Source organism: Mercenaria mercenaria, chromosome 3, assembly GCF_021730395.1.
Source record: "Mercenaria mercenaria strain notata chromosome 3, MADL_Memer_1, whole genome shotgun sequence".
Classification (NCBI taxonomy): domain Eukaryota; kingdom Metazoa; phylum Mollusca; class Bivalvia; order Venerida; family Veneridae; genus Mercenaria; species Mercenaria mercenaria.
In genome coordinates this window covers 67,188,721-67,215,600 of record NC_069363.1, presented here as the reverse complement: position 1 = coordinate 67,215,600, position 26,880 = coordinate 67,188,721, and the positions used below count along the sequence as shown (strand labels likewise).

The 26,880-nt window shown below is 33.9% G+C and overlaps 1 protein-coding gene across 4 annotated transcripts in view; it reads right to left on the bottom strand.

Annotated features, from left to right (window-relative positions):
* The window catches only part of LOC123524485 (phosphatase and actin regulator 3-like), a 137,399-nt gene extending 119,306 nt beyond the window's left edge, over window positions 1-18,093 (bottom strand). The window contains exons 1-2 of one of the 4 annotated variants that reach the window (XM_045302719.2): window positions 17,935-18,071; window positions 6,947-7,002 (exon numbers count right to left, since the gene is read on the bottom strand). In XM_045302719.2, coding sequence (XP_045158654.1) covers window positions 6,947-6,974 — 28 coding nt within the window. In that variant the 5' untranslated portion in view covers window positions 6,975-7,002; window positions 17,935-18,071. Of the gene's footprint in view, window positions 1-6,946; window positions 7,003-17,934 lie in introns of all 4 variants that reach the window. The other 3 variants (XM_045302721.2, XM_045302716.2, XM_045302715.2) reach the window with 3 other exon arrangements.
* Between the last annotated feature and the right edge of the window lie 8,787 nt (window positions 18,094-26,880).

Sequence of the window (26,880 nt, the reverse complement as noted above, 5' to 3'; positions counted from 1 at the left end):
CTGACAATAAGTCAAATTCCGTATGAAAGACACCCTCAAACCTTTCATAATGCTGAAAGTATTTTTTAAATCGGACCACTACTGAAAACGATATGGCAGTTTGAAATTTAAGAAAATGGCTGACCATGGAGGCATTTTATGATATCATTTACACACTGATAAATTCTTTCTTTAGCAAAAATTAATAACCTTTTAAATAGATTAGTTTTATATGTTTCTTGAGGGTAAGATGTAAAACATGGTAATTTCTTTCATTATAGCTGGAAAAAATAGAGAAATGAGTAAATAGTGTTCAAATATGTATCTAGAAATGTAATAAATCTGCCATTTTGTTTTTTTGTTGTCATGGGAACAAAATGGCCACCATTTTGATTAAATATTTAAATGCTCATAACTTTTTCATTTTTTAGCCTATTTTGAAAATTCTTTTTACTTCTTTAAATGATTAAAGAAATCCTTGTCATGAGAACATCAATGCCTTTCCCTTTAAAACACAGAATACTTTGTGCTGGAATAGATCAGGAATACAGAGTATATCATGCTGGTGAAAGCAAATCTAGAATACCGAGTATAGTATACAATGTTGTGTAAGTAGATCAACCTAGAATACAATCAACCTAGAATATACAGTAAACTAGAAGACGCTTTTGTAGAAAAGAGCATGTCTCCCCAATGCATAGTAGTAATAGGCAAGAAGTAAATAGGGGACAGGAGCGAAAGTCAAAGACACTGATGGTTGGCTGCAACAGTGATCATCTACTAGCATGTCTAATCATCCAAAGAAGTTTAAATATTCTGGGCCTATAGGTTCTCAAGTTATGGATTAAAAACATTTTTTCCATGTTAAGGCCCCTGTGACCTTGTCATTTACTCTGCATGTCCAATCATCCCAGGGATATAAATTAGCAGAGGCCCAGTAGCCCATGGCCTCTAGATTTTGAGCTGGGCCCCTAAATTGCTGGAGAAAACGTCCATATACCTAATGTTAAACATTAAATTTTAACAATCTGGGCCCCTAACTAAAAATAACTAGTTTATATACCTGCATCTTACGAAATTTCAACATTCTCGGCTAAGTGTGTCTCAAGTTATTGATTGGAAACAATTTTCCATGTTCAGGCCCCTATGACCTTGACCTCTGCTCAAGTGACCCCAAAATTAATAGAGGTCATCCACTCTGTAAGTCCTATCACCCTATGACGTTTGAAGGTTCTGGGTAAAGTGATTGATCAGAAACGGCTTTCCAATTTCTGGCCCCTGTGACCTTGAACTTTGATCAAGAGACCAAAAAATCAATAGGGGTCATCTATTTCCAGTCATCCTATAAAGTTTCAACATTCTGGATCAAGTGGTTCTTAAGTTATAGACCAGAAACAGTTTTCCATGTTCAGGCCCTTGTGACCTTGACCTTTGATCGAGTAACCCCCAAAAATTATAGGGATCATCTACTTTGTAAGCCCTATCACCCAATGAAGTTTGAAGGTTCTAGGTCAAATGGTTCTCCAGTTATTGATCAAAAATGAAGTGGAACAGGCAGACGGCCCCTGCAATATTGACCTTTGGAGTGACCCCAAAAACAATAGGGGTCATCTACTCTGTAAGTCCTATCACCCTATCGACTTTGAAGGTTTTGAGTAAAACGGTTCTCAAGTTATTGATCGGAAATGGATTTCCATGTTGTGGTCCCTGTGATCTTGACCTTTAATAGTGACCCTAAAATCAATGGGGGTCATCTACTCTGCATCTCCAATCATCCTATTAAGTTTCAACATTCTGGGTCAAGTGGTTCTCAAGTTATTGATTGGAAAATGTTTTGAATGTTCAGGCCCCTGTGACCTTGACCTTTGATGAAGTGACCCCTAAAACAATAGCAGGGTTCTAGCCAGGTTTTTCTGAAGGCATGTTGCAGAAGGATATTTTTTGACGAGCAAAGGGGTGGGTGCAGGAGGGCATATATGCCACAAAAACAGCACCCCTGCACAAAGCTCTGTATTTGTTACCACACTATGTCTTTGGTAACTTTGGTAACTTTTGGTAACCTTCAATCTCCAGAAAGTTTTATAGAAATAACCATAAAAAGAAAAAAAACTTCTATATTTGTTACCACTCTATATCTTTGGTAACTTTGGTAACTTTTGGTAACCTATGGTGAAAAACAGTGGTATTTTCAGTGATTAATAAACATCATTTACATGTCCAACAAGAAAAGATATTAGGTCATAAAAATCCTATGGAGTTTATTTGCTGAATGACAATTAAAAGCTCATCAATTTTAAGTTGCTAAAAATGTTCACTTACTATTTATTGTACATAAAACAACACAATTTTAGCACTGCACACAGATCTATTTGTATTTTAAAGTTTATGTCTTCCATTTCTGCGGAGTTTATTTGCTGAAAACTTATCCATTTTAAGTTTTTGAAAATGTCAACTGTTTGTTGTACATACATGTAAAACAACACAATCTGAGACTGTCATCCAGGGAAACGCTGGTTTCCATTTTGGATCAATGCCCGATTTCCTTTGGCCATTTGGCGTGGCTGGGAGAGATTCTGAAATTGTGACCGGGGCCTCCATGGCCGAGTGGTTAAGGTCGCTGGCTTCAAATCACTTGCCCCTCATCGATGTGGGTTCGAGCCTCACTCTGGGCGTTGAATTCTTCATGTGAGGTTCTTCATGTGAGGAAGCCATCCAGCTGGCTTACGGAAGGTCGGTGGTTCTACCAAAGTGTCCGTTCGTGATGAAATAATGTACGGAGGGTATTTCAAACTTTTATTTACAAGTTCTATTTTGAAAGTGACGACAGAAAACATTAATTCTTGCATTGTCTTTTCGATATTCCGCCCGAGAAAACACATTTGAAAAACATTGTACTATTACGGCTATAATTGTTCAAAAGCATTTTACCGTATTGCACAATTTTTTACTTAATTCCTTACATTGTCTTTCCTTGATTGCGAAAAACATTCGGACGATAACTGATGAATCAACTGTCATTATATCTAATGACATGTATAATCTTAAAACTTGCGAAAACAGTCACCACAAGATACCGCCTGTCAAAGGATTTAAAGTTGGAGCTACGATGAAATTTACGTCACACGTTCCACATATAGGAAGCTGTCATTGGTTTATCAGTTATCTTAACTGGCATCGCTTTACCTAAACTATCGGGTAAGCACGTGGAAGCTTTTCGAATACATTTTCGGGTTAATCGGGGTGTTTATTGGGATGATTTTATGACATGTCGCTTCGTCAATTAAGGGATGACGGGGAAAATAAGGGATGTCGAATAATACAACTCAAAGTCTGAAGGCATGTCGCACGCGACAGGCGATAATAGCCTGGCGAGAACCCTGAAAAGTGGTCGCAACTCCATAAGCCCTTCCATCCAATGAAGTTTGAAGGTTCTAGGTCAAATGGTTCTTCAGTGATTGATCGGAAATGAAGTGTGACGGACGGACAGAGCAAAAACAACAAGTGGGGGGGAGACATAATCAGCCTAAGTGTAGGCATATTTAGTGTACCAGCATAAAGCAGATCTAAAATACAGACTGTATCAGTGTACGGCAGATCTAGAATACAGAATGTATCAGCATCAAGCAGATCTAGAATACAGAATGTATCAGCATCAAGCAGATCTAGAATACAGAATGTATCTGCATCAAGCAGATCTAGAATACAGAATGTATCAGCATCAAGCAGATCTAGAATACAAAATGTATCAGCATAGATCTAGAATACAGAATGTATTGGCATCAAGCAGATCTAGAGTACAGAATGTATCGGCATCAAGCAGATCTAGAGTACAGAATGTATCAGCATCAAGCAGATCTAGAATACAGAATGTATCAGCATATGGCAGATCTAGAGTACAGAATGTATCAGCATCAAGCAGATCTAGAATACAGAATGTATCAGCATCAAGCAGATCTAGAGTACAGAATGTATCAACATCAAGCAGATCTAGAATACAAAATGTATCGGCATCAAGCAGATCTAGAATACAAAAGGTATCAGCATAGATCTAGAATACAGAATGTATCGGCATCAAGCAGATCTAGAATACAGAATGTATCAGCATCAAGCAGATCTAGAGTACAGAATGTATCAGCATATGGCAGATCTAGAGTACAGAATGTATCAGCATCAAGCAGATCTAGAATACAGAATGTATCAGTATAAGGCAGATCTTGAATACGGAATGTATCAACATCAAGCAGATCTAGAATACAAAATGTATCGGCATCAAGCAAATCTAGAGCACAGACTGTATCAGCATAAGGCATATCTAGAATACAAAATGTATCAGTATCAAGAAGATCTAGAATACAGAATGTATCAGCATAGATCCAGAATACAGAATGTATCAGCATAAGACAGATCCAGAACACATAATGTATTATCTTTAGGCAGATCAAGAATACCGGCTCTATCAGCATTAGGCAGATCCAGAATACAGAATGTATCAGCATAAGGCAGTTCTAAAATACAGAATGATCAACATAAGGCAGACCTAGAATACAGAATGTATCAGCATAAGGCAGATCTAGAATACAGAATGTATCAGCATAAGGCAGACCTAGTATACAGAATGTATCAGCATAAGGCAGCTCTAGAATACAGAATGTATTATCTTTAGGCAGATCTAGAATACCGGCTGTATCAGCATTAGGCAGATCTAGAATACAGAATGTATCAGCTTCAAGAAGATTTAAAATACAGAATGTATCAGCATTAGGCAGACCTAGAAAACAGAAAATATTATGCTAGTGTTGGCAGTTCTAGAAAACAGTAAAACATGCTAATGCAGCAGATCTATTATATAGAATATAACATGCTACTGTACACAGATCTTGTCAAGCAAGTGAAGGCAGATATATACAGTTCTAGATAACAGAGTAGAACCTGTTAATGTATGCAGTTGTAGAATACCAGGAGCATAATGCTAGTGCAGGTGCATCTAGAGTACAGAGCATAACATGCTACAGCAGGCAGTTCTAGAAAACAAAGTATAACATGCTAGTATAGGCAGATCTAGAATATATAATTCAACATGCTAGCATAGGCAGACTTAGAATAAGGAGTATAATATGCTAGCATAGACAGATCTAGAATACAGAGTATAAAAATATACTTGTGTAGACAGATCTAGAATACAGAGTATAACAGTTACATACAAGTGTAGATACCATAGATATAGGATACAGTTAAGCGTGTAATGCTGGAATAGATGTACAATTAGACATTGAAAAAGGATTCCACAACACTTGATGCCTTGGAAAACCCTGTCACTGTACTCTGGCCAGAAAGATAATATAAATCTGCTGTTAAAAGTTACAAAGAAATGTAAAGTAAAATTTTCTATGTACCATTATTCACTCTGTTTCCATTTTAATTTTAATGCAAGATAGTAACACAGTTATTCTAACCAACGTAAAAAATATTCATCCAGCAGATGTTTTCAGGGGATTATCTTTCTGATTTAAATTACATGTCCTCCAAAGATACATGACACTTTTTGTCAATTTTTGTCATACTTTTAGTGTCTTACAAAGGTTTCCTAAATGAGACATTTGACAAATTCTAACAAATGTCAAAAATTCAAGGTATTAATTATCATTTCTACATTTTGCACAATGCCTCAACAATTACAACAATTGCACTAACTGCTAAATTATCATCCACATTTTCATAACATTTTTAAAATAAAATATATTTATCATATACATACTAGTAAAATACTGAAAAAATATTGATGAAATATAATTAATATTTTCATTGCATTTATTTTTCACAGCAGTGAAACATACTTTTCTTTATTTTCACTGCAGTGAAACATATTTTCTATATTTTCATTGGCTTTCCGGAACTATTTGAGTATTCTTGAGCAGTGACTTTGGTACCATTTGAAGTGAAAAAATGTATATGGGTAGTTAATCAAACTATTTCAAGTCAAAATACAGAATTTACTATGATCACAACCCGCCTATTCTACATTCTAACCTGTATATATGTACGAGAACACAGCATTTAATCTTCAGCAAAGGAACATTTCTCGGGAGACCATTTGAAAATAAAACCGCAACAATATGTTGAAATTATTGGGAAAGTTCTGCAAGTTGTACCCAACTTGTACAACTGCACTTTCATACATAATATCTCCGCAGATACTATAAAAGGTAATGTTTTTTTTTTCGTTTATAACTAAAATAAGACTAAATTTGGGCTGTGTGGAAAATGTATTGTTGTTGTTGTCGCTCATTTTAAATGTAAACAAAGGACGTTTTCAGACTGATAAAGAAAAAGTATCAATGGAAGACTATATAATAAATGTGATTATATAAAAAATGTACAGAAGCATCGATTCTACTTTCATTTCACAATCTCATTTTAGACGAAAACACACACTTTCATTTATGGTAGGAAATTTTAGTTTTGTTTCAGCATTGGAAAACATCATTACAACTTCCCGAGTCTGTGACAATTTGTTATGTTACAAATACACAAAGTGTTTTCATACAGGATACTATTATCACAAAGAGAAAATAAAATCCTTGCCTTCTTTTCCATTTTAAGAAAAAAATTGGATGATAATCTGGCAATTAATTCATAATGGTTTTACCAATGTCTTCCATTTCTAGAATACAAATGATTTTTCAGTTGCCAGTCAAAACATAAATTTTCTAAATAGTAAGTGGCATAATGTATAAGCTACAGAAGTCAAAAAAGGAGAAAAAAAAACAAAGTTATAATTTGTAATGCTTTCTTATCCCATAGAAGTGAAATAATATTCAAAAATTCTCCCTGATCAATTCTATTCTCTCTTTAAAAACTGCATATTTCCCATTTAACTTTCCATGCATAAAAGTTGCCAAACAACATGCAGTACAGTTATGCATTCTTTGGAGAACAGTACAAGGGAGGTAACTGCTATAAAACTAACCTGATTTGTGACCTCCTAGTTTGAACATGACTACAGTAGATGCCTGGTGAGAGCCTCTAAAAGCAAATAAAGCAAGCAAAATATATTAAAACCAGAAAAACAAACTGAGTCAACATTCAGCAAGGAACTGGAAGTGATATCATGCATTGATCTACAGTTTAGAAAAAAAAGAAGATGCATCTTTACAGTAGTCTACAAAACTTGAGAGTTTGATGCAAGCATGTCAATCTGCAATACAGAACCACTCATGGTATACAATTACACTACAAGAATTTAGTAGCCACTGCCTTCTTTAAACATTAATTTCACAGATTGGAATCCCATGGTCTGGTTCTGATTGGAAGGAGACATGCCCATGACAATGGTAATGAAGGAGTTTTCCAACAGTAATAATTATCACATAAATTTATATTGTGAGAATCTACAGTACTTTTAACCGTAAGCATAAATTAGATAAAATGGTAGTAAAGGAAACCATGTCCCTATGGTGAGTTTGATCCTGATCCCAGGACATACCCTATTAAGTATCAATTCAAATCAATCTAAACAAGTTGTCCCTAGGATTAAAAAACCCTGTCTTACTCCAGCAGGCATATTAGAATTAAGATCTTTATTATCTGTTCAGAGCAATCAATTACCTATTACATATTAACTAAAATTAACAGGTTAAGCAGTTAAAAAGACAGAACCAACTGATCATCTTTCAATACAAATCTAAACTTACTCCAAATTTAGTGGAGAAACAAGAGCTGTCACTAATGGTGACAAATGCCCCTGCAGCACCTTGACCGTTGACCTGGTGACCCCAAAATCAGTAGGGGTGGTGTACTCAATAAGTACTATCAGCGTGTGAAGTCTGAAGGTCCTGAATGAAGTGGTTTGCATGTAAAGTGCCTTCATGCAAAAAGTTAACATTTGCCCCTGTGACCTTGACCTTTGACCTGGTGACCCCAAAGTCAGTAGGATTGGTGTACTCATGAAGTACTATCAGCATGTAAAGTTTGAAGGTCCTGGGTGAAGTGGTTCGCAAGAAAAGTGCCTTCATGCAAAAAATTAACGTTGGCCCCTGTGACCTTGACCTTTGACCTGGTGACCCCAAAGTTAGTAGGAACTGTGTACTCAATAAGTACTATCAGCATGTGAAGTTTGAAGGTCCTGGGTGCAGTGGTTCGCGAGTAAAGTGCCTTCATGCAAAAAGTTAATGTTGTGACTAATGAACAAACTAACGGACAGACAGTTGAAAACTAATATGCCTCCCTTCGGGGGCATAAAAACTCACCTTAGTCTTTAATCAAGATTGTACACTGATTAGGATTCAAGTCAACCATCCCAGCTATTATTGTTTTAAGCTGGATGACTTCCTTTAATACACGAGTGAGGCTCATTCTACAAAGGCGATTACTATTAATACTAAGTTATTCAAACTCAGTTATAGTACCTTAACCAAACCCCAAGAAAAGGAAACAGGTTATTTTTTCTGTGTGGAAATATCATGAGCTGTTCTAAATCAATAACACAGAGAAAATAGTTGATAACTAATAAATAACTACTACACAGGTGTTGAACTCATACTTGTGTTTATAAATAATAAACAAATAGACATGTACAATCAGACTTCAAAGAGAATCTGAAGAAAATGGAAATCTTTATAGTAAGTAACAAGAGTAGCAAACTTTTAGACTCAAAATATAGGTTCATCATAGCAAATTACTTTTCACTTTCAAAATATCTACTATCAAATTGAGCAGTCAACTTTCTCAATTTCAACAAATTCAATGGCTATAACTCCAGTATGGCATAAACTATCCATATGATTTATACCACTACTTAATAGTTTCTTTGAATGGTGTAACATGGGCCGTGATCACTCACCTGAAATGATATCTTGATACTGTCTGTCTCTTAGTAACATGTCTATTGCTATCATCACTTACTATATTACATCCAGCAACAACCCTACAAAAAAGCCCAAATGGGCCATAAAGACCCTAGATTGCTCGCCTGAGTTACGCTGCTAGCCCGAACAGTTTTGGCAGATGCTTATAGATTGTTATTAGATCGTGACTTTTCTATCGATGCATACTATCGGGACACTCAGTATCGCAATGCATCGACATTTCGATGTATCGTTACACCCCTAGTTAGCAGTGATTTAGATATCATATAACATGACAGTTCATGATAATTTGAAAATAATAAGAAACATTCTGAAAATAAATGAGAAACTTAAGTAAATAGAATCTTTTTGAGGATTGCTATGAGGATCGCCGTGAAAACAAAAATCCCAAGTAAAAATCTTTATATTTCTTACTCATTCATCACATTCAAATATAATTACTTTAATTAATATTTAGGCCATTTTCATGTTACATATAGTCTAGATCTATAGATCTAGATATAACGTAGGCCTACTATCGTAAGTTTAATACCATAAATTTCATATGTATGTTAAAAGTTCTAATAACTACCTATACCTACGAGCATGAAATTAATATAAAAAAACTCCAGAAAAGTAAAAAAGAAAGAAACAAATCAAGAAATCTGCTGTCTGATTATTTTATATAAGTATATTTAATAATAACAACTGTGAAATATAAATTTCTAAAAATAGACCTCAACTTCCGTACATTTTCGCCATTCTCCGTACAAAACCGGGTGTTCCCAAATATGGATGTATGGTGCGGGTACGGTACGGGGATTAGGAATAACCATTTGTAAACAACATTTTCTGACTGATTTTTCGATGTGTAATATATTCCAATGTAAGCATTTTCCCCCAAGATTTTGATACAAGATCGGGGGTGCGTAATATACATCAGGGCGTTCGGTTGACCCGAGGTCCCGGGTTTTAACCCACGAAAATCAAGAAAAACTCGTATATGACCCGCATAAATTACGCCACGTGCGTTGACTTGACTCGCGGAAATTTACTTTGATGGGTCTCAAGTTCGATAGTTCTGCCCCCTGTTAATCAAAATCCCAGTGAATTTCAATACTGTTCGCCGGCACAAGCGGAAATATGGCAGTAGGCGGAGCGTCGTATGATAATTAGCTACCGACAGATGTCAGTCACGCCATGCGCCAAAAAACACGTGATTATCTCGCGGTTGGTATTTAGTACAGTATGCCTTGTCATTATCAAAGGTGTTTATTGATCAATGTGTAGAAGTTACTTGATAAACAATGCAGCCTTAGATTATCGTGTTTGTACCACTTGTTAATTATTTTGTGTGCTCGATACGATTACACGAGCCGGTCGGCCGTCACGGTCTATAGCAAAATTATTATCATTGCCGAGGCTTTGTTTGGGCTAAAACAAATTAAATAAGCAGAAATTATACGTGGTATGATGAGAAAATGAAATTTAAAACAGTTATTTTTTCAAGAATTTCAAATGTTATTTTCGTTTTCCGTATTTGTCACTAGTTTTCGAGACCGCCATTTTCGGACATTTTTATCATTTCTTACAAGATTATTCTAGTACAATCTGAATAAAAAGCCAATAAAACGTCTGCATTTACGAAAAATATGATCTCTGTTGCCAAAGCAGCTCTTATTTAGAAGAATTTGCTGATAATAAAAGCATGCAAAGCACTAAACCCCACCCACTTTTAGGCAATGTGCAAAATAAGACAACTAAAATATGAATTGCTTAAGAAAATCTGTTATGACTAATGTACTAGTTTTAGATAAAGTCTGTGGGAGTTGCATTAATAACAGTATACATGTAGCTTGACCCCTGAAAAGCTGATCTTGACTCTTGAAAATCTGATTTTGACCCTTGAATATTTAGGCTGAAGAGTCAATGACTCTTGAGTTTCAGAACCTACCGAAAGCCCTGATACATGCTAGCATAATATATTCGAGATTTTACGGTATATTTCAGCTTAGGGAAATTTTGATGACGTTGTTATAGAGAGGTTTTTGCTTAAGAGAGGGCTGCTCTGGAGAGATTGTACTGCACTTACAAATTTCATATTTACGTATTCAAATATCTTTTTTAAATGAATAACTTTTAAATGACATTTAATAGCGGCATAGTGAATAGTGATGTTCAAAACTTTTAGAAAAACACTAAGTTAAGAGTTCATAATTAATCCACTTGATTTCGAAATAATAATTAAAATTAATTAATAAATGCTTGTTTAATAAGCTTTCTATTGATCAAAAAGTTTTTTATATAATGTGTTTTTTAAGAAAGTTTAAGCCGTTAGAAAAAAATCACTTTTTACAAAAAACATATATGTTTGACATCTGCCCACCAGATCAATGTCTTATTGGTTCTAAAAATAGTAAATGTTACGGAATTGTATACAAACAAGATCTCTCCTATAAACACAATTTTTAAATCAAAATTTGCTAGACTCTGTTTTATTTCCATACATTTTTGTTTGTATTTTATTAAATAATTAGCCCATATGATACATGATACCCTGTAATACCTTTGATGAAATTGGGGGGTGAAACATCTTAATTTTTATTTTGTTGGGTTTAACGTCACACTGACACAATTTTAGGTCATATGGCGACTTTCCAGCTTTAATGGTGGAGGAAGACCCCAGATGTCCCTCCGTGCATACTTTCATCACGAGCAGGCACCTGGGTAGAACCACCGACCTTCCGAAAGCCAGCTGGATGGCTTCCTCACGTGAAGAATTCTACGCCCCAAATGAGGATTCAAACCCACATCGATGAGGGGCAAATGGTTTGAAGTCAACGACTCTAACCGCTTGGCCACGGAGACCCCGAAACATCTTAAAAGTCGAGACAATTTCCCCCCAAAATGGGAGGGAAAAAGTCTTGGGAGGAACTGTTGGGGGTAAATGTCTACTAAGTGAAAGTAAAGTGTATAAAATTCATATATATATTTATTTGTGGCACAACTCTTTATCTAGACTCAGTAAGTTCTTTGTTTTTAATCCTTTCACAGTACATATCTTCACACTGTATTTCTTTCTTTTTCTCGCGCATACCTAAAAATGGCAGTATTATCAATCTGTTGATGTTGGCCATAAAGTGGTAAAAGTAGAAGTACTATATTGTAAAGAATTAATGGTTGGCTAATTTATCGCCAGTATCAATTACAGTATCAACTTGATATTTTATAATATAACGCATTTTGATTTGCAGTGCATTTCACCGGATGTTAGTCAAAACGTCCCCTAGTCAAAACACCCCCATTTTGGTCAAAACATCCCCCTTTTCTGGTCAAAACACCCCCCTTCCAAAAATTACCAGGTCAAAACACCCCTAAATTATATATGTAAATACATATTATTTAAGTTAATTTGGTAAACATTATTAAATTATAATGTTCATTATATTGTTTTACATGCATAGATTTTAATTAGAATATTGTAAACCATTAGTTTTAGAATGTATATTTTTTACATTATATGTTGTGAAATTATCTGATGTTTATATTGTGTAAAAGTGATGTTTCTGTTATTTATCAATAAAATTAAATGAAATTATAATGTTGTTATGTTATAAATGAAATTGTTACAACCATACATGTGATCTCCCGCGCGGGAGGGTCAAAATCCCGATTTCTTCACCTTGCCTCCCGTCTCCCGACCAAAACCATATTTCTCCGGGAGACGATCAAAATCCCCTTGATCAAAATCCCCTCCACTGAAAAATGACAGGGTTTTACAAAATCCCCTTCATACTTTTGCAGGGGGTATCATAATCCCCTCTGTGATTTTTACTTATTTCATCAAGTTCAAATACAACTATACACAGTTTAAAAATCTATTACATAAAGCACGTAAATACAATGCCTTTAGCAAACATAATTTAATTTGGGGCACTGATATCTATATATCTATAATGAAAATCACAGAGGGGATTATGATACCCCCTGCAAAAGTATGAAGGGGATTTTGTAACTCCCAGTCATTTTTCAGTGGAGGGGATTTTGTTCAAGGGGATTTTGATATACACTCTATTTTTCTCCCGCTTTTCAAAAAAAAAAAAAAAAAATATGTAGACGGGGTTGATAATTACCGAGGAGTGCCAAACATGTTTATACAGTAAATCAAAGTGTCACTGACTATTGTGTACTATACATGTTTGACACACATGTAGCTGGAGGAAAGAGTTGTTTTTTCACAGGTGAATTAGTAATTGTTTGTGTTGATAAGGGATTAGATAAGCTGGGCCTTTTCCACCTGTCTCACAGGGATGAATATCGGTCCATTCTCAATGCCAGTTAGGCTCCATTTTTTACCAATTTGAAGCAAAAAACTCCCAGTCATAAGAAATAATTCCCAACTGAAATGAATTATGATTATTCAAAGAAAAGTTTTGTTTGATAATAAAATGACATAAATAATTGTTGGAAAAACCAACCCATTACTATTTTTAGATCAGGAGTGTTATTTCCCCTTATGCAGTTACGCCATTTTCTTCCAATGTTTACCACATTAATTTGCTACGAAAATTGGACTTATTGCATTGAAATTGGATGAAAACACACACTCATTTATTTGATAACATCAATCTACATTATTTTGGTAAGGGTAAATACATCTTGATGCATATCTGTTTTCTATTTTTCATGTCAAAATCATCATTTAAACGAAAGTGCACCATGGGTGGGGTAAGGAATTTACATAATTTATGATTTTGTTTTTCAGTCCTCGAGTAGAATAATGTTAATGCATGTTCACCACCATTTCAGACCTAAACTGAGACTGAAGAATCTGTTAAGAAAATTTAAAGTTAGAACAGAAGGGAGCTTATGTAAGACAGCATGCTCGACTTTTCTCAGTGATTGACTTTGAATTAAAGCTTTGCCAGTAAAAGGTGCAATTAAAGCTTGGCCAGTAAAAGGGGCATTATATAGTGAATAGCTTCGAATGTAACAGAGAAACAGAGATATTAGACAAAAATATAAAACTTTAACAAAAAAATATAAGTTAAAAAGTGGCATAATTCAAATCAAAGAGTTATGAGGATTATTTCTTCTGGTGTAGACTTATATATGTTATAGTGTGGCCAAAAATGTTGGATTTTGTCTCTAAGTTATGTGTCCGCGCGCTTAATTTATGTCGATAAAAAACCTCCAGTTTTGAGACCTCAACTCCAGCTGAAAAATGGCAAACCTCCAGTTTTGGGATTCTGAACTTATCACATGTATGGTTACAAAAATTAAATAATGTGAAGAAAGTTATAACTATTAAAAATGAAGTGTCCTTACATTAAATGTAGGAACAAAGTCATACCGCGTCAGCATGCCATCGCCTGCGACTAGTGTGGCAACGAGCAACACAGAACCTGTGACACAGGTAAGTTATATTCATGTTATAATTATTATTGATTACTTGAATTACTAGACTTCAGTAAATGTCTTTTGTGGAATACTTATCATATTCCAAATTGTCTAAGTACTTTTTTTGGCAAATACGTATATTTCTGCCAAAATCTGATTAACTTCCTTTTACCATTTAATAATATCTTAATTTTATTTTATAAAATATTGAAAATCTGGTCAGAAAGAAAAAAAAACAATATACAGATCATAATCGCATTATGAAAAGCATACAAATTCAAATATACAAGTAATCAATGCACTGTCAAGTTAATCCAATCAGAGCAGATAATGTGTTATAACAGGAACAGATTACAATAGGTGTTAATTCAATCAACAGATTCTGTATATTGAATTGATTAGTAAAAACAAATGAGAAATAAATGATAAATACTTATTTACAAGTACCAGAATTAAAAAGAAATCATGATATAATGAAGAAATATGGGCCGTTCCATGAGGAAACCTGTATTAGTGACAAAAATCAAAATTAATTTATCTTTCAAATCTTAAAATTTGAAGTAATTATCTTCACTATTTCAAGAATAACAATGCTAGTGAGTCACCGAAGGCATTTTGTGTAAGAATGTATTATTATTTATAGTTTGTGTAAAAAAGGAATTAACATTCTTTTCAGTCATTTCATTTTCTTACTATATTTTTTTTCAGTTACTTATGCACAATTTGTGATTTCTATCTCCTTTAAACGTTTCTTATGTCTTTTACAGCTACTGCACAGGGGGTATGTCTGCAAGTTCCTTGCTAAAAAAGATGAGCACCATTTACAAACCAAGGCTCTCCACAACAGTTCAGGATGAGGAATAATTGTGATAAAAACATTAACTAGCATAAACTTGAATTGGACTTCTTGATATTGTGTAGCTGGAACACTTTGAATTAATATTGTGATATTCTTGACACGAGATTAGACATGGAACAGCACATACAATGTAAACTCGGTATCCAGATCGTGCTATGGTCAGATCAGACAAATTGGTCACATAAGAAAATATCTAACAACTGACGCAACAAAATGTCTAGTAATTAAACTCCACGGACTATTGCAATATGCTGCTGCATGTAATACCGAAAACAAATCTTAAAAGACTACAGCTCATTCAAAACACAGCAGCCCGCCTCATCACAAAATCGTCTCGCTATGACCATGTTACTCCTATCCTGAAAGATTTCCACTGGCTACCTGTTCAGTATAGAATCAAGTTCAAAAACCTAACATCTACCTATAAAACATTACATAACAAAGGTCCAGTATATATCAAGAAAATGTTGAATGTATACCAACCAAAACGAGATTTACGATCCCAGAATGGTTTACTAAGACTGGAGTTACCTACGAACACTGGAACAGCAAATTATTCAGTTTCAGTTTTATGATTGCATCTGCCATGTTTTGTGATTTTCCTACATATCTGCGATATGTCACATGTTTAATTGTAAAGCGCCCTTGACCGTATATTTCATATGAAAAGGGCGCTCAACAAATCTGGTATAATAATAATAATAAATGATATTGTGAATTTGACTTCTTGGTGAAGAACAGTGAATGAATAGTGTGATGTTATTTTTACTTAGTAAATATGCAGAAGTGACTGTTCTGATGTTTTATTAATGTTTTATAAATAAAGTTATAACTCTGATCAGCATTTTGTTCATTCTATACAAATTTTGATTGTATAGAAGAAAAGATTTTCCCTTCACAAATGTTCACACCTTATTACTGGTGATTAATGGGTTTATGACACCTACTAATAGCGAGCTCGAGAATCGAGCTTTACGGTAACGAAAGTATACTTTCACACTTGGTGATGGATTTGAAAAGTTTCGTCGGAAGTTTTTAAAAAAGCGCACCCTAGCGGACTGGTGCTCACAGGAAGTACTTCTTTCCGGAGTGAATACATAACTTCATTCAATTGCTAAAAATTATTCATCACTTAACAATAATGAAAGAATTAATGATTTCCAGTTGTTTGAAAAAATATTGTTTTCATTTAAATCAAGCATTGGCAAGAAATGGAAAAAATGTCATAATAAGCAAAAAGAAACGGGAACGCGGTAATGAAGGCACCGTGACACTGGCTTCCATAAATTTTGCACTGTATGATATTCACTGTTATAGGTATGGTGACACTAAATGTAGACTTTTTCAGTGGATAGGTTCTCCTGAATTCTTGTGACTAGTGAATAGTTTCTTTGTGACAAATAAATGATGCATAATTTTAGATAAATCCGATTTCTTTGAGCTCGCTTTGAGGCTTTGCCTTATTTCATATTATCAAGCCCACAGCTCAATTAAAGCACAACCATATACAGTTGATAGGTGTTGATTGCATTATTTTAGGTACTAATAAATCAATTTTGTGTATTATCAGTACATAATCCATAAGTTTCAAATTGAAAAGATAATAAAATATATGAATTAATTAAAAAGAATTAAGAACAGGGCTTTTCATCAGGAAATTGGGAAGAGGCCCAGGCCTTTCAAATTGGGAAATTTATGCGCGATAATTGTCTATTTTGGGAAAAAAGCTATTCGTGGAAATATAGGTACTAGGGTATAAATTTGAACAGCAATAAGTATTTTTCAACTGAAATTTAACTTTTACTGTAATACAGCACTTTATTTTGAATTTTGATTTCAAATTTCACAAATCTAATGATCACAATCCATGTCTCTTTGTTTTGTATTTTTGAAATTATCAACCAACATATTCAGTTCTGTGTCACTTGGGGCAAGCAGAAACAGTGGAAATAGTAGTACCGATACTAGTTGGGACCGCCTCGGTGATATTATCACCGGTACCCTCCTCTAACTTACGTTGTTTCACCCCGCAGTCGAATAGTGACCTCTGATTTTCTGATATTGCCGCACGTTTGATTGTTTTGTTGTAATACTTTCCGTTATGTGACATGTTTTTAGAAAACGATGAACCGGAAGTTAACACAGAAATACGAATTAATTTATCTCCCCTGAAACACGGACTGAAATCTTAAATCCGGGACACGGAACATAACGGATTAGACTGGTTATGCGTAACACGTGGTCAATGTGCTATAGGAAAACAAAAAAATCGATACCAGACAAACGCTTCCTCCGGAAATAATGAATGTAAACAAAATCATAATCATCTGCTAGCCTAATTTTGGGAAATTTTACCTTGCATTTTGGGAAGTGTCTCTGCCACAGTTGGGAAAAATTACTATATTTTTGGATTGGGAAGTAGCCGAATATCGGCCTCTATTATATAAGGATGAAAAGCCCTGAAGAATAATACAAAAATATATTAGGGGGTGTTTTGACCAAATTCTAAACTGAATGGGGGACGTTTTGACCAAAATGGGGGATGTTTTGACTAGGGGACGTTTTGATTTGATTCCCTTTCACTGGTTTTGGCAAACAATAAAAACACACATAAAAAATTACTTTTGTAAATTTTTGACAGCTGAATCAGAGAAACAATTGTCTTCAAAACCACAGCAAACATTTAACTGAAAATGTGTGACAAACTGTATGAAAGGAGTTTATCACAAAGTTGTTACAATTCTACAAATTATCAACTTTTCTGACTTCGGAAAAATTCGCCGGACTTGCGACAGTTTTTTCAGTAAGTATATGCGTTTATGTCGCTTCACAAATTACTACAATGAAATTTACCCTCACTATTGTCAAGTTTTGAGGATTCTTTTTTATGCGAAGCAGCCTCCAAATTGACGTTTTTCTTTAAATTCACCGAGTTATCTTCAACTGTTTCTGTTTTGGTGTCCATTTCTTCCTAACTAACTTCCGTTTAAAAAAAACATATGCGAATTCAAAGACATCATCGTCCTCGTCTCCGCGACAGCTTTAGGTCGTATAGTCTGGATTACCTGCCTCTACTATCGTTATCGGTACTGTTTGCAGTACGACGGGAACCAGACTATAGGTCCGTATCTTACAGGTTAGAGACCACCAATTGTTTTCCCATAGACTTACATTGTAACATTATGGCGTGTACGGCCTTCCATCCATCGAAACATGTATATCTTATTACAGTTTTTCAAGAACTATCTTAGTTCTACCAAAATATCGGACGAAAAACATATGAATAGTGATACTTCATTTAAGTAATTTTCGTGTGAATGAGATGACCCCCTGTTTACATCATTGACATGGCGGGAGAAATTCGTTTGATAAAACTTTTTTTTCAATACACATAAAATGTAGCAAATTTTGTCAAAATGTATGATAAAATACTGTAAATGCAGTGAAAAAACATCAATTTTGAAAAAATAATCACTTCCTGGGTTTGTTTACATGACTGACCAATCAGAACGCACAGACGTTACCTTATTCCCAGGTATACACTTACCTCATTCCCAGTAAGTTCCCTGTACTTTTTTGAATTGGTGATCTCTGACCTACAGTATATCACTTTTCTCACACCTATTGTTCATGAAAGTTCTATCATAAATTAACGAAAAAATGAAAAGAAAATAGGGGTTGAATAGTTCCTACTGAAATGCCAGTCAGTGGTGAATGTGTGAAAAAGTGTGATCACAATATACTAGATCTACTAAAATTCTTTCTTTCTAAGAAAAATTCGTCTGTGGAATAATCTCCCAAGCAATGTACAGTAGAGCCCCAGTCTTGGTCTATTTGCTGAGTAACTGGTTACTGTACACCTTATCAAACAGTCATAAAAATAAATAGCTGTGTATTTTATACTTGTTTCATCTTATTTAAGGTATTGGACCCCTAATAGTAATGTTTAAGAAATGGTATTTGCTAGGTATATTCTTAAAGTTGACTGTGTTTTGCAACGATTGTAAATTTTAAACAACTTTTACCTTGACGATTTTTATAAATTTTGTATAATGTATGGTATTTCCGCAAGCTCAAGTAGAGACAAATTGCAAAGTAAAGGCTTGCAGAAAATTCATTATACCATTATTTTAATAAAAGAAATACTGAACTATTGGTAAACTATATAAACTATAACAAAACACAAAACTAGGGTGCCTCAAGTAAATGGATTTAATGAGACAGAATTCGAACTCCAACATAAAAAAAAAAATATGGTCGAGTCCAGTGGAACTGTTTTAAATGTTGCTCACTTCATTCAAAAATAATCTTGGGGCAGAAGTTAAACCTACCTACATTTCTTCCAAAATGAATAATATCTAAAGAATATCATCTTGGGGCAGAAGTAAAACCTACCTACCTACATTTCTTCCAAAATATATAACCTAAAGAGTAAAGGCAAAATAGAGAACTTGTACCGCATGTGACTCAATATTTTTACATATATCTAACTCTTCCTCTTCTGTTTCAATAGGTAAATTCACTTTGAACAGCAAGAAATTGCTTATCAAATGAAAAAAATCCACTTTTGTACAATAATTCAATAATATGTCTTGAAAAAGTAAAATCTTACTTGGAAAAGGTAAAAAGCGGGAAAAGAATTTGGTCCCAGTGGGTCACTACGCTTATTGTAGGAACTGGATACTTTTCAAAAAGGAGGTACTCTGTTACGGGTCTAATACCGTAATGCATTTCTTTTGCTTTTAATCACAGAACGGTAGCCTTTTTACTCTTTTAACCTTGCATTCTGTGAGACCTTTCTCAGTTTTAACAACTGTTCACATGACTTGCACCTCTGCCATATAGTCAGTATTAGTTGTGTGGAGTATTATCTAGATGGAGATGCAGAAGTATTATAAATCAATGAATTTTCCAAACTTCGAATTATCCTAAGACAATTCAGAAAATGAAAAGATGGGGTGTATGCTTGATACTTCGCTAGACGTATTGAAACATTAAGACATCTACACCTACAGTGTACTGCCCAACAATCAATTCTGATTATAACTGCAAGGCGCTTAATTGTCAGGGACAGACTGTTAAAAATGAACAAGCTCATTAGGTGCAAAGTTAAAAAGAACTACAATTAATCATTCTACTAAGATTAAAAACATAGATATAGATTAGAAAGTTACAGTTGCCAGCCTCTCAGTGAATATGATCAAACTGGGGCTGGACTGTATGTGTTCGAGGCGGCCATTCCAGGAACGAATTGTTCTTGGAAAAAAGGAGTTTGGAATGGTATTGCGTATGAGATTGTGGGATCAAGTAGTTCAGGTTCTTTGTAGGTATAAGACTGTATTTAAAAATATATATATAATAAGGGAATTTTTGATACGGCGTTGTTCAATGGATTGCCAGTTGAAATATTTAAGCATTTGAGTGACGCTGCTTGTTTGGCCATAGTTGTTACAGACGTATCGAGCTGCAGATCGTTGTACTCGTACAATTTTGTATACGAGGGATTTTTGCCAAGGGTGCCATATAGAAGAACAGTATTCAAGCTGTGTGGGCGGACATAAGTGTTGTAAACTGTTTCTTTTAATTTTCTGTTGTTTGTTTTGGCATTTCTTTTGATGAATCTAAGTGACTTGTTTGCTTTTGATGTGATGTTATCAATACGTTTTGACCAACTGAGATCTTTACTTAGTGTGACGCTCAGGTGTTTAGCAGCTTCTGTAGTTTTTAGTGCTGTATTATGGAGTGTATAATTGTAGATGATAGGTTTTTAGGCTGGCGAACTCGTTCGCCAGACTATTATTACCGCAAATCGAAAGTCGCAAAGATCAGCCAACTGCTGAGACTGGCAACATAAAGTCATTTCATGCGCAATTTAAATAGTTCTGTCATGTATTTCAGTTTTACCACGGATTTGTTTAAAGATTGTTAAACTCACCTGTTTCAATAAAAACTTTTTTTCAACCATAATATTACCGTGTTTTTCTTTTAAAGAAAAAATATTGTAAAGTAAAAGCAGACGTTTATAAAGGTGTCGCTAATTACACATTCAAACGTACTACGCGTTTCTTTATTAGGCTGGTGTGACGTCATTCTGCTTGTTCATTAGTCTCCGGTAGAGACCGGCGACTATATTTGATACAATTTAGGATTCTGCAGCTGGTAGGAGAAGTTATTAAAATGTGACAAAGAAAAAATGATATTGTAAATAAAAGAATAATATGGCAGTTAATGAAAGGCTTACATAAAGGAATTAGGAGCTGAAAATTGCATTACATTTTTATTTTTTCAAAAGATAGCTTTTTAGGAAAATAGGAAAAATGTATAAAGAACTTATCCCTACACTCCGTATCAATAGCCCTATTACGTGATCTGAAACAGGTAAAAATTCTCACTACACTGCAGGGAGAATGCCTTTACAATGGATTTACAACCATATCAGATTAATAACCACAGTTAATATATTTCTTATCACTTGCTAAAACATGAAACTCTAAATTAACAGATATAAATATCAATGGTTATGACCATTTTAACTGCACAAGACCAAAATACAATAAAAATCAAAGAGACATAGTGGTGGTGTAATTGTATATTATAAGCAGTGCTATTGCAATTACATTGAATTGTTAAGCACAAATGAAAAGGGTATTATCTGGTTTAAATTCAAACAAAAATTGTGTAGTTCTGCCAAAGATGTATATATTTGTTTATGTTATATTCCTCCGGAAGATTCTGCTGTGTATCGTAATGTTAATTCTCCACTTTACGAATTCGATTTTTTTGAAAATCTAAATAATGACATCCGCAGGTGTAATGAGCTTGGCTCCGTATATCTCGTGGGTGACCTTAACTCGCGCACGAGCGATCAACTCGACTACGTGCATGACATAAATTTGAACCGTTACATAGATTTACCACAATTGGATAATAATGCCTCAAATTTACCTGCCCGAAAAAAATTGTGATACACAGTTAAATAATTTCGGATCAAGGTTGTAAAATCTTTGCAAAGAAAACAATCTCGTTATTGTCAATGGTAGACTAGAGCACGGAAATTACACATACCACGGAATTTACAGAAATAAGCCCGTAGCAAGTACGGTTGATTATTTAATCACAGATGTAAATAGCTTTAATTCAATATTGAATATGAGTGTTCTTGATTTATCAGAGTTTTCGGACCACTGTCCTGTTGCTTTTACAATGAATTGTATATTTAATCTGAATATGGATGATAACCATGCTTATGATAAAATATTATGGGATACATCGAATACTGAACATTTTTTAGAGGTGTTACATTCTAAGAAACAATTATTTGACGATATAACAAATCGCCTATCTACAGGAGATATAGACATAAATATGTGTATCGATAATTTTTCTAAGCTTGTGTACGACACTTCATTTACATGTTTTGGCAAAACCTTTATAAATACACCAACACGTAAGAAGAAGAAATCACTGTGGTTCAATGATGAATGTCGCAAAAGTAAATCAATTTTTATGGAATCAAAACGTAAATTTCTGTCTTGCAAATCTGATGAAAATAAATTAGATTTTTTGTTGAAAAGGGCACATTATGCTAAAATCAAAAGACGTGCAAGGTGGAATTTTCAAAACAAAGAGAAGAGCGAGTTGTCAAAATTATGTAAATCATCTCCGCGTAAGTTTTGGAAATATTTAAATAAATTTAAAAAGTCAAACACTGTTAATACTGATGTGGATATTCAGAGCTTTGTTAAGCATTTTTCTCATGTTTTCAATAATGAAGAAGATCTTTCGGGTAATTATAGCCATGATGACGTAGACAATACGATTAACATTGAACAACTGGATACAAAAATTACTATAGAAGGAGTACAAAGAACTATTTCTAAATTAAAGCGCTATAAAAGTTGTGATTCTGAAAACAATGTTGCAGATTTTTTCATTGACTCAAACACATTCATATCTCAATATCTTTGTCTAATCTTAAATCATATATTTGATTCCTGTGTGTATCCTGAAGCTTGGACAAAAGGTGTCATTGTACCTATATACAAAAAGGGAGTTAAAAATGATCCTTCCAATTATCGAGGAATTACACTTGTTAATATAATGGGTAAAATATTTTCATTGCTTTTAAGAAACCGTATAAATAAATGGTGTGAATCGGAGCATATTATAACTGATTCTCAATTTGGTTTTCGTGATAACCGTTCTACGACTGACGCTATATTTCTATTACATACAATTATTCAAAAAGTATTAGCCAATAAATCGAAACTTTTCTGCACGTTTATGGACTACCAGAGGGCTTTTGACACCGTCAATCATGATGCATTGTGGAATAAGTTAATTCAAACTAGAATAAGCTGTAAAATGATCAACATGATCAAGTCTATTTATAATAAAGTCCAGTCTTGTGTTAAGCTATCAAATAGTATGCCCCTTTCGGATTTTTTCGATGTAACTATTGGATTGAAACAAGGGGAACCACTCTCACCTCTTTTATTTATTCTTTTCATAAATGACATTGTAGATAATGTAGATTTTAATCTTTTAACCGATAAAGATCTAGATCTATTATCTATGTATCTAATACTTTTTGCAGACGACATTGTTCTGTTCACTACTGATCCTGTAAGCCTTCAGGCGCAAATTGATTGTATATATCAGTATTCCATAAAATGGGGTTTAAACATTAATATCAACAAAACAAAAGTTTGTATTTTTGAAAAACGCAAACAGTTCCACCATGGTAACTTTTTTATCAATGGAGAACAAATAGAAATTGTTGATAGTTTCACATATCTTGGTGTTAGATTTTCGTATACTGGGAATTTGAATCATGCCATAAAAAGTCTTCATGATCAAGCATTAAGAGCCTACCATAACTTAATGATATTATTTGATAAAATACTTCTAGATGTAAAAACAAAACTCCACTTATTTGATACAATTATTGTGCCAATTCTGTTATACGGCTCCGAAGTTTGGGGTGTATACAACCCAAAAGATGTTGACAAATTACATTTAAGATTTTGTAAGTATGTTTTAGGAGACGTTGATTCCCCACTCTACAGTATGTATTACGACCTTTTGAATAATGTAAACAATTCATGCTGGTCAACTCGTATTAATTCAATTATTAACCATTTGGGTTTTACGAATATTAGAAATAACTTCGACGAAAACTTTAATTATTTACCCATGTTTATAAACAGATTACAAGATCAATATATTCAAGACTGGTCTGCCTCAATTAATACTATGCCTAAACTCGAATACTACTGCAAATATAAGAAAACATTTTGTTTTGAAAATTATATAGAAATTATACCAAACGATAATTTAAGAAAGTGTTTGACGTCCTTAAGATTATCCTCTCATAAATTAGAAATTGAAGTAGGAAGATATACTGGTGTAGATAGAAATGAAAGAGTATGCAAATTATGTACCCAAAATGTAACCGAATCGGAGTATCATTTTCTATTGTGTTGTGACAAATATAGAGATATTAGACATAAATATCTGGGCAATGTTTCTTGGCCCTCTTTAAATAAATTTGTTTCTGTTTTGTCAGTTATGAGAAAGAAACATCTCTTAAACCTGTGTAAATTTATAAAAGAAGCTATGCTTCAACGCAACAATACCCTGTCAAATATTACTGTTTCCTAGTAAATTTTTTGTTATTTATGTGAACATGTATATATTGTTATGATTTTGTAAAATTGTGTCTTTGCCATATTTCTATTACAATGTAAATGGCCAAAGGCAAGTACTTTGCTGATTTGCCAATAAAATTTGAACTTGAACTTGAACTTGCTAATAAATAAACAATTAGACCCTCAACCATTTAAGCCCAGTCTTTACAACATTCAACAGATAATTTCAGAAATGACCTCTAGCAGTTCTTTGAATTGGAATAAAAATTAAATGGAATTCTAAAATATTGCTGATTACTTAAAAGAAAGAGGTAATAAAACAGGGTATTTGAAAAAGTGTACAATTTTTTATTAAAAGTTATATACACGATACTTTATTTTGTAAAACAGACAATGAATTCCTTCTAAAAGCAAAATGTTGTCGAAGTAAGAGGAAAGATTAATTACCACATACATTGTCTAAAAGAATCAAAAGTTCTTGACGGACAATGCGGCTGTTTTGCTGGGTGAATAAAAAATGTGTAGTTTCATTTAAACAATTGAAACTTAATTAAATTTTTGTGTGTTATTTATTCAAGATAATACTAGTTAATTTTTGCAATGTGTACATGTGGTATGTAAACACACTGGCTGGGAAACTCTTGTGTATACCTGTTTCGGATCACGTGATAAATTTTGTCTATATGGAGTATATGTATCATTAAATTTCGTGATATTTTTACCTTATTCTAAATTCAGTTCTCCGGCGATTTGATGCTCTGCATCAAAATTTTACTTGTTCACTTTTGTATCGACTATTTCATTATGTATGGAAACAAATTTATTTTTAGATTGTGGGATGGTCTATTTTAAGTAGAGGTAGTGCGATAAGTTCTTACACAAACTAACGCACTTAAATCTTGCAATTAGAGTTTTGATAACAATTTTATATCTGTTTATGAACCTAAACTATATTCATTTTGCTTGGTGATAGAAACATCGAAATAAATCTTGAAAATACATTAAAACTCTGACAGATATTAAAACGACGTCATTAGATTTCCATAGATTATTTAGGGGTTTTTGTTTTCTATGTTCTATTTAAGGCTGTTTGCGACTCGTGATAAAAGCCGTACCGCACGTACGTTTCTTCTATCTTACTGTGCTAAGTATATGTATATATATTTATAGGAATTTATTACTTTGGGCATTCAGTTCACCATAATTTACTAGAACTTGATAAAAAAAAATGCAAGTCTTTTCAACCTGATTATTGTTCATACATAATTTGGGGGATTGCATATCAAAGTATAGATGTTATTAACGTTGACTGTCAAAATATGCAAAACCGTTATCAAAATTCAAGAGTAAAAGCTGATAGTTTATTCATAAAGGTTTAATTTGACAACGTAGGGTATTTTTCACATTCTTTACTTCTTCTTCCTTTTTAGTTCCTCCGTTTCTTGTTATTGTTCTTTATAATACCTCAATTTTGTTTGCAATGTTCCTAATCAGTAGGAAGTCTCGTATTGCTCTACAATATTTTCTTGTTTGTACCCCTTACAACTTACACGTTGTAAGCAATTTCGTTGTGCTAATGATAGTTTCCTAAACACGGTATATTGATATGAGCTTGTACTTATTTATATGCAAGCCCATGCTATATTAAAGTCAATGAATCAATTTGGCTTTTAAGTGTTGACTTTGGAACCATGGTGGAGGCCGAGGATAAGGTTACAAGCGTAGCATAAACCGGTTTAAATTAACCTGTGGTGTGTTTGCCACAGACATTTACAAGACGGTGCCCCACTGTGTTCCTTTCATTGATCATTTTGCCCTCGTTTGTCTATAATTTTTACTTCATTCATATTGTGTAAATATGTTTATGTGTTCATGCCAATACATACACTGTTACGGGGTTGCGGTTTCTTCTTCTTCTTGTCGTTCGCATCTACACTTTCAGACCAGTAGCCTCGATGAAACTTGTTGTTTGCCTAAGATCCTCAATGCCTCCATACAGTTTCTGGTGGATTGAGGTATCTATTGGCCAAGTCGCAGCTCGCTCCTGGTCGTGCCTTTTGCATCTCTGAAGTATATGCTCCGCAGTCTGATCTTCTTCACCACATGGACAAGTTGGCGATGATGTCAGTCTGTATTTCTTGTACATGTG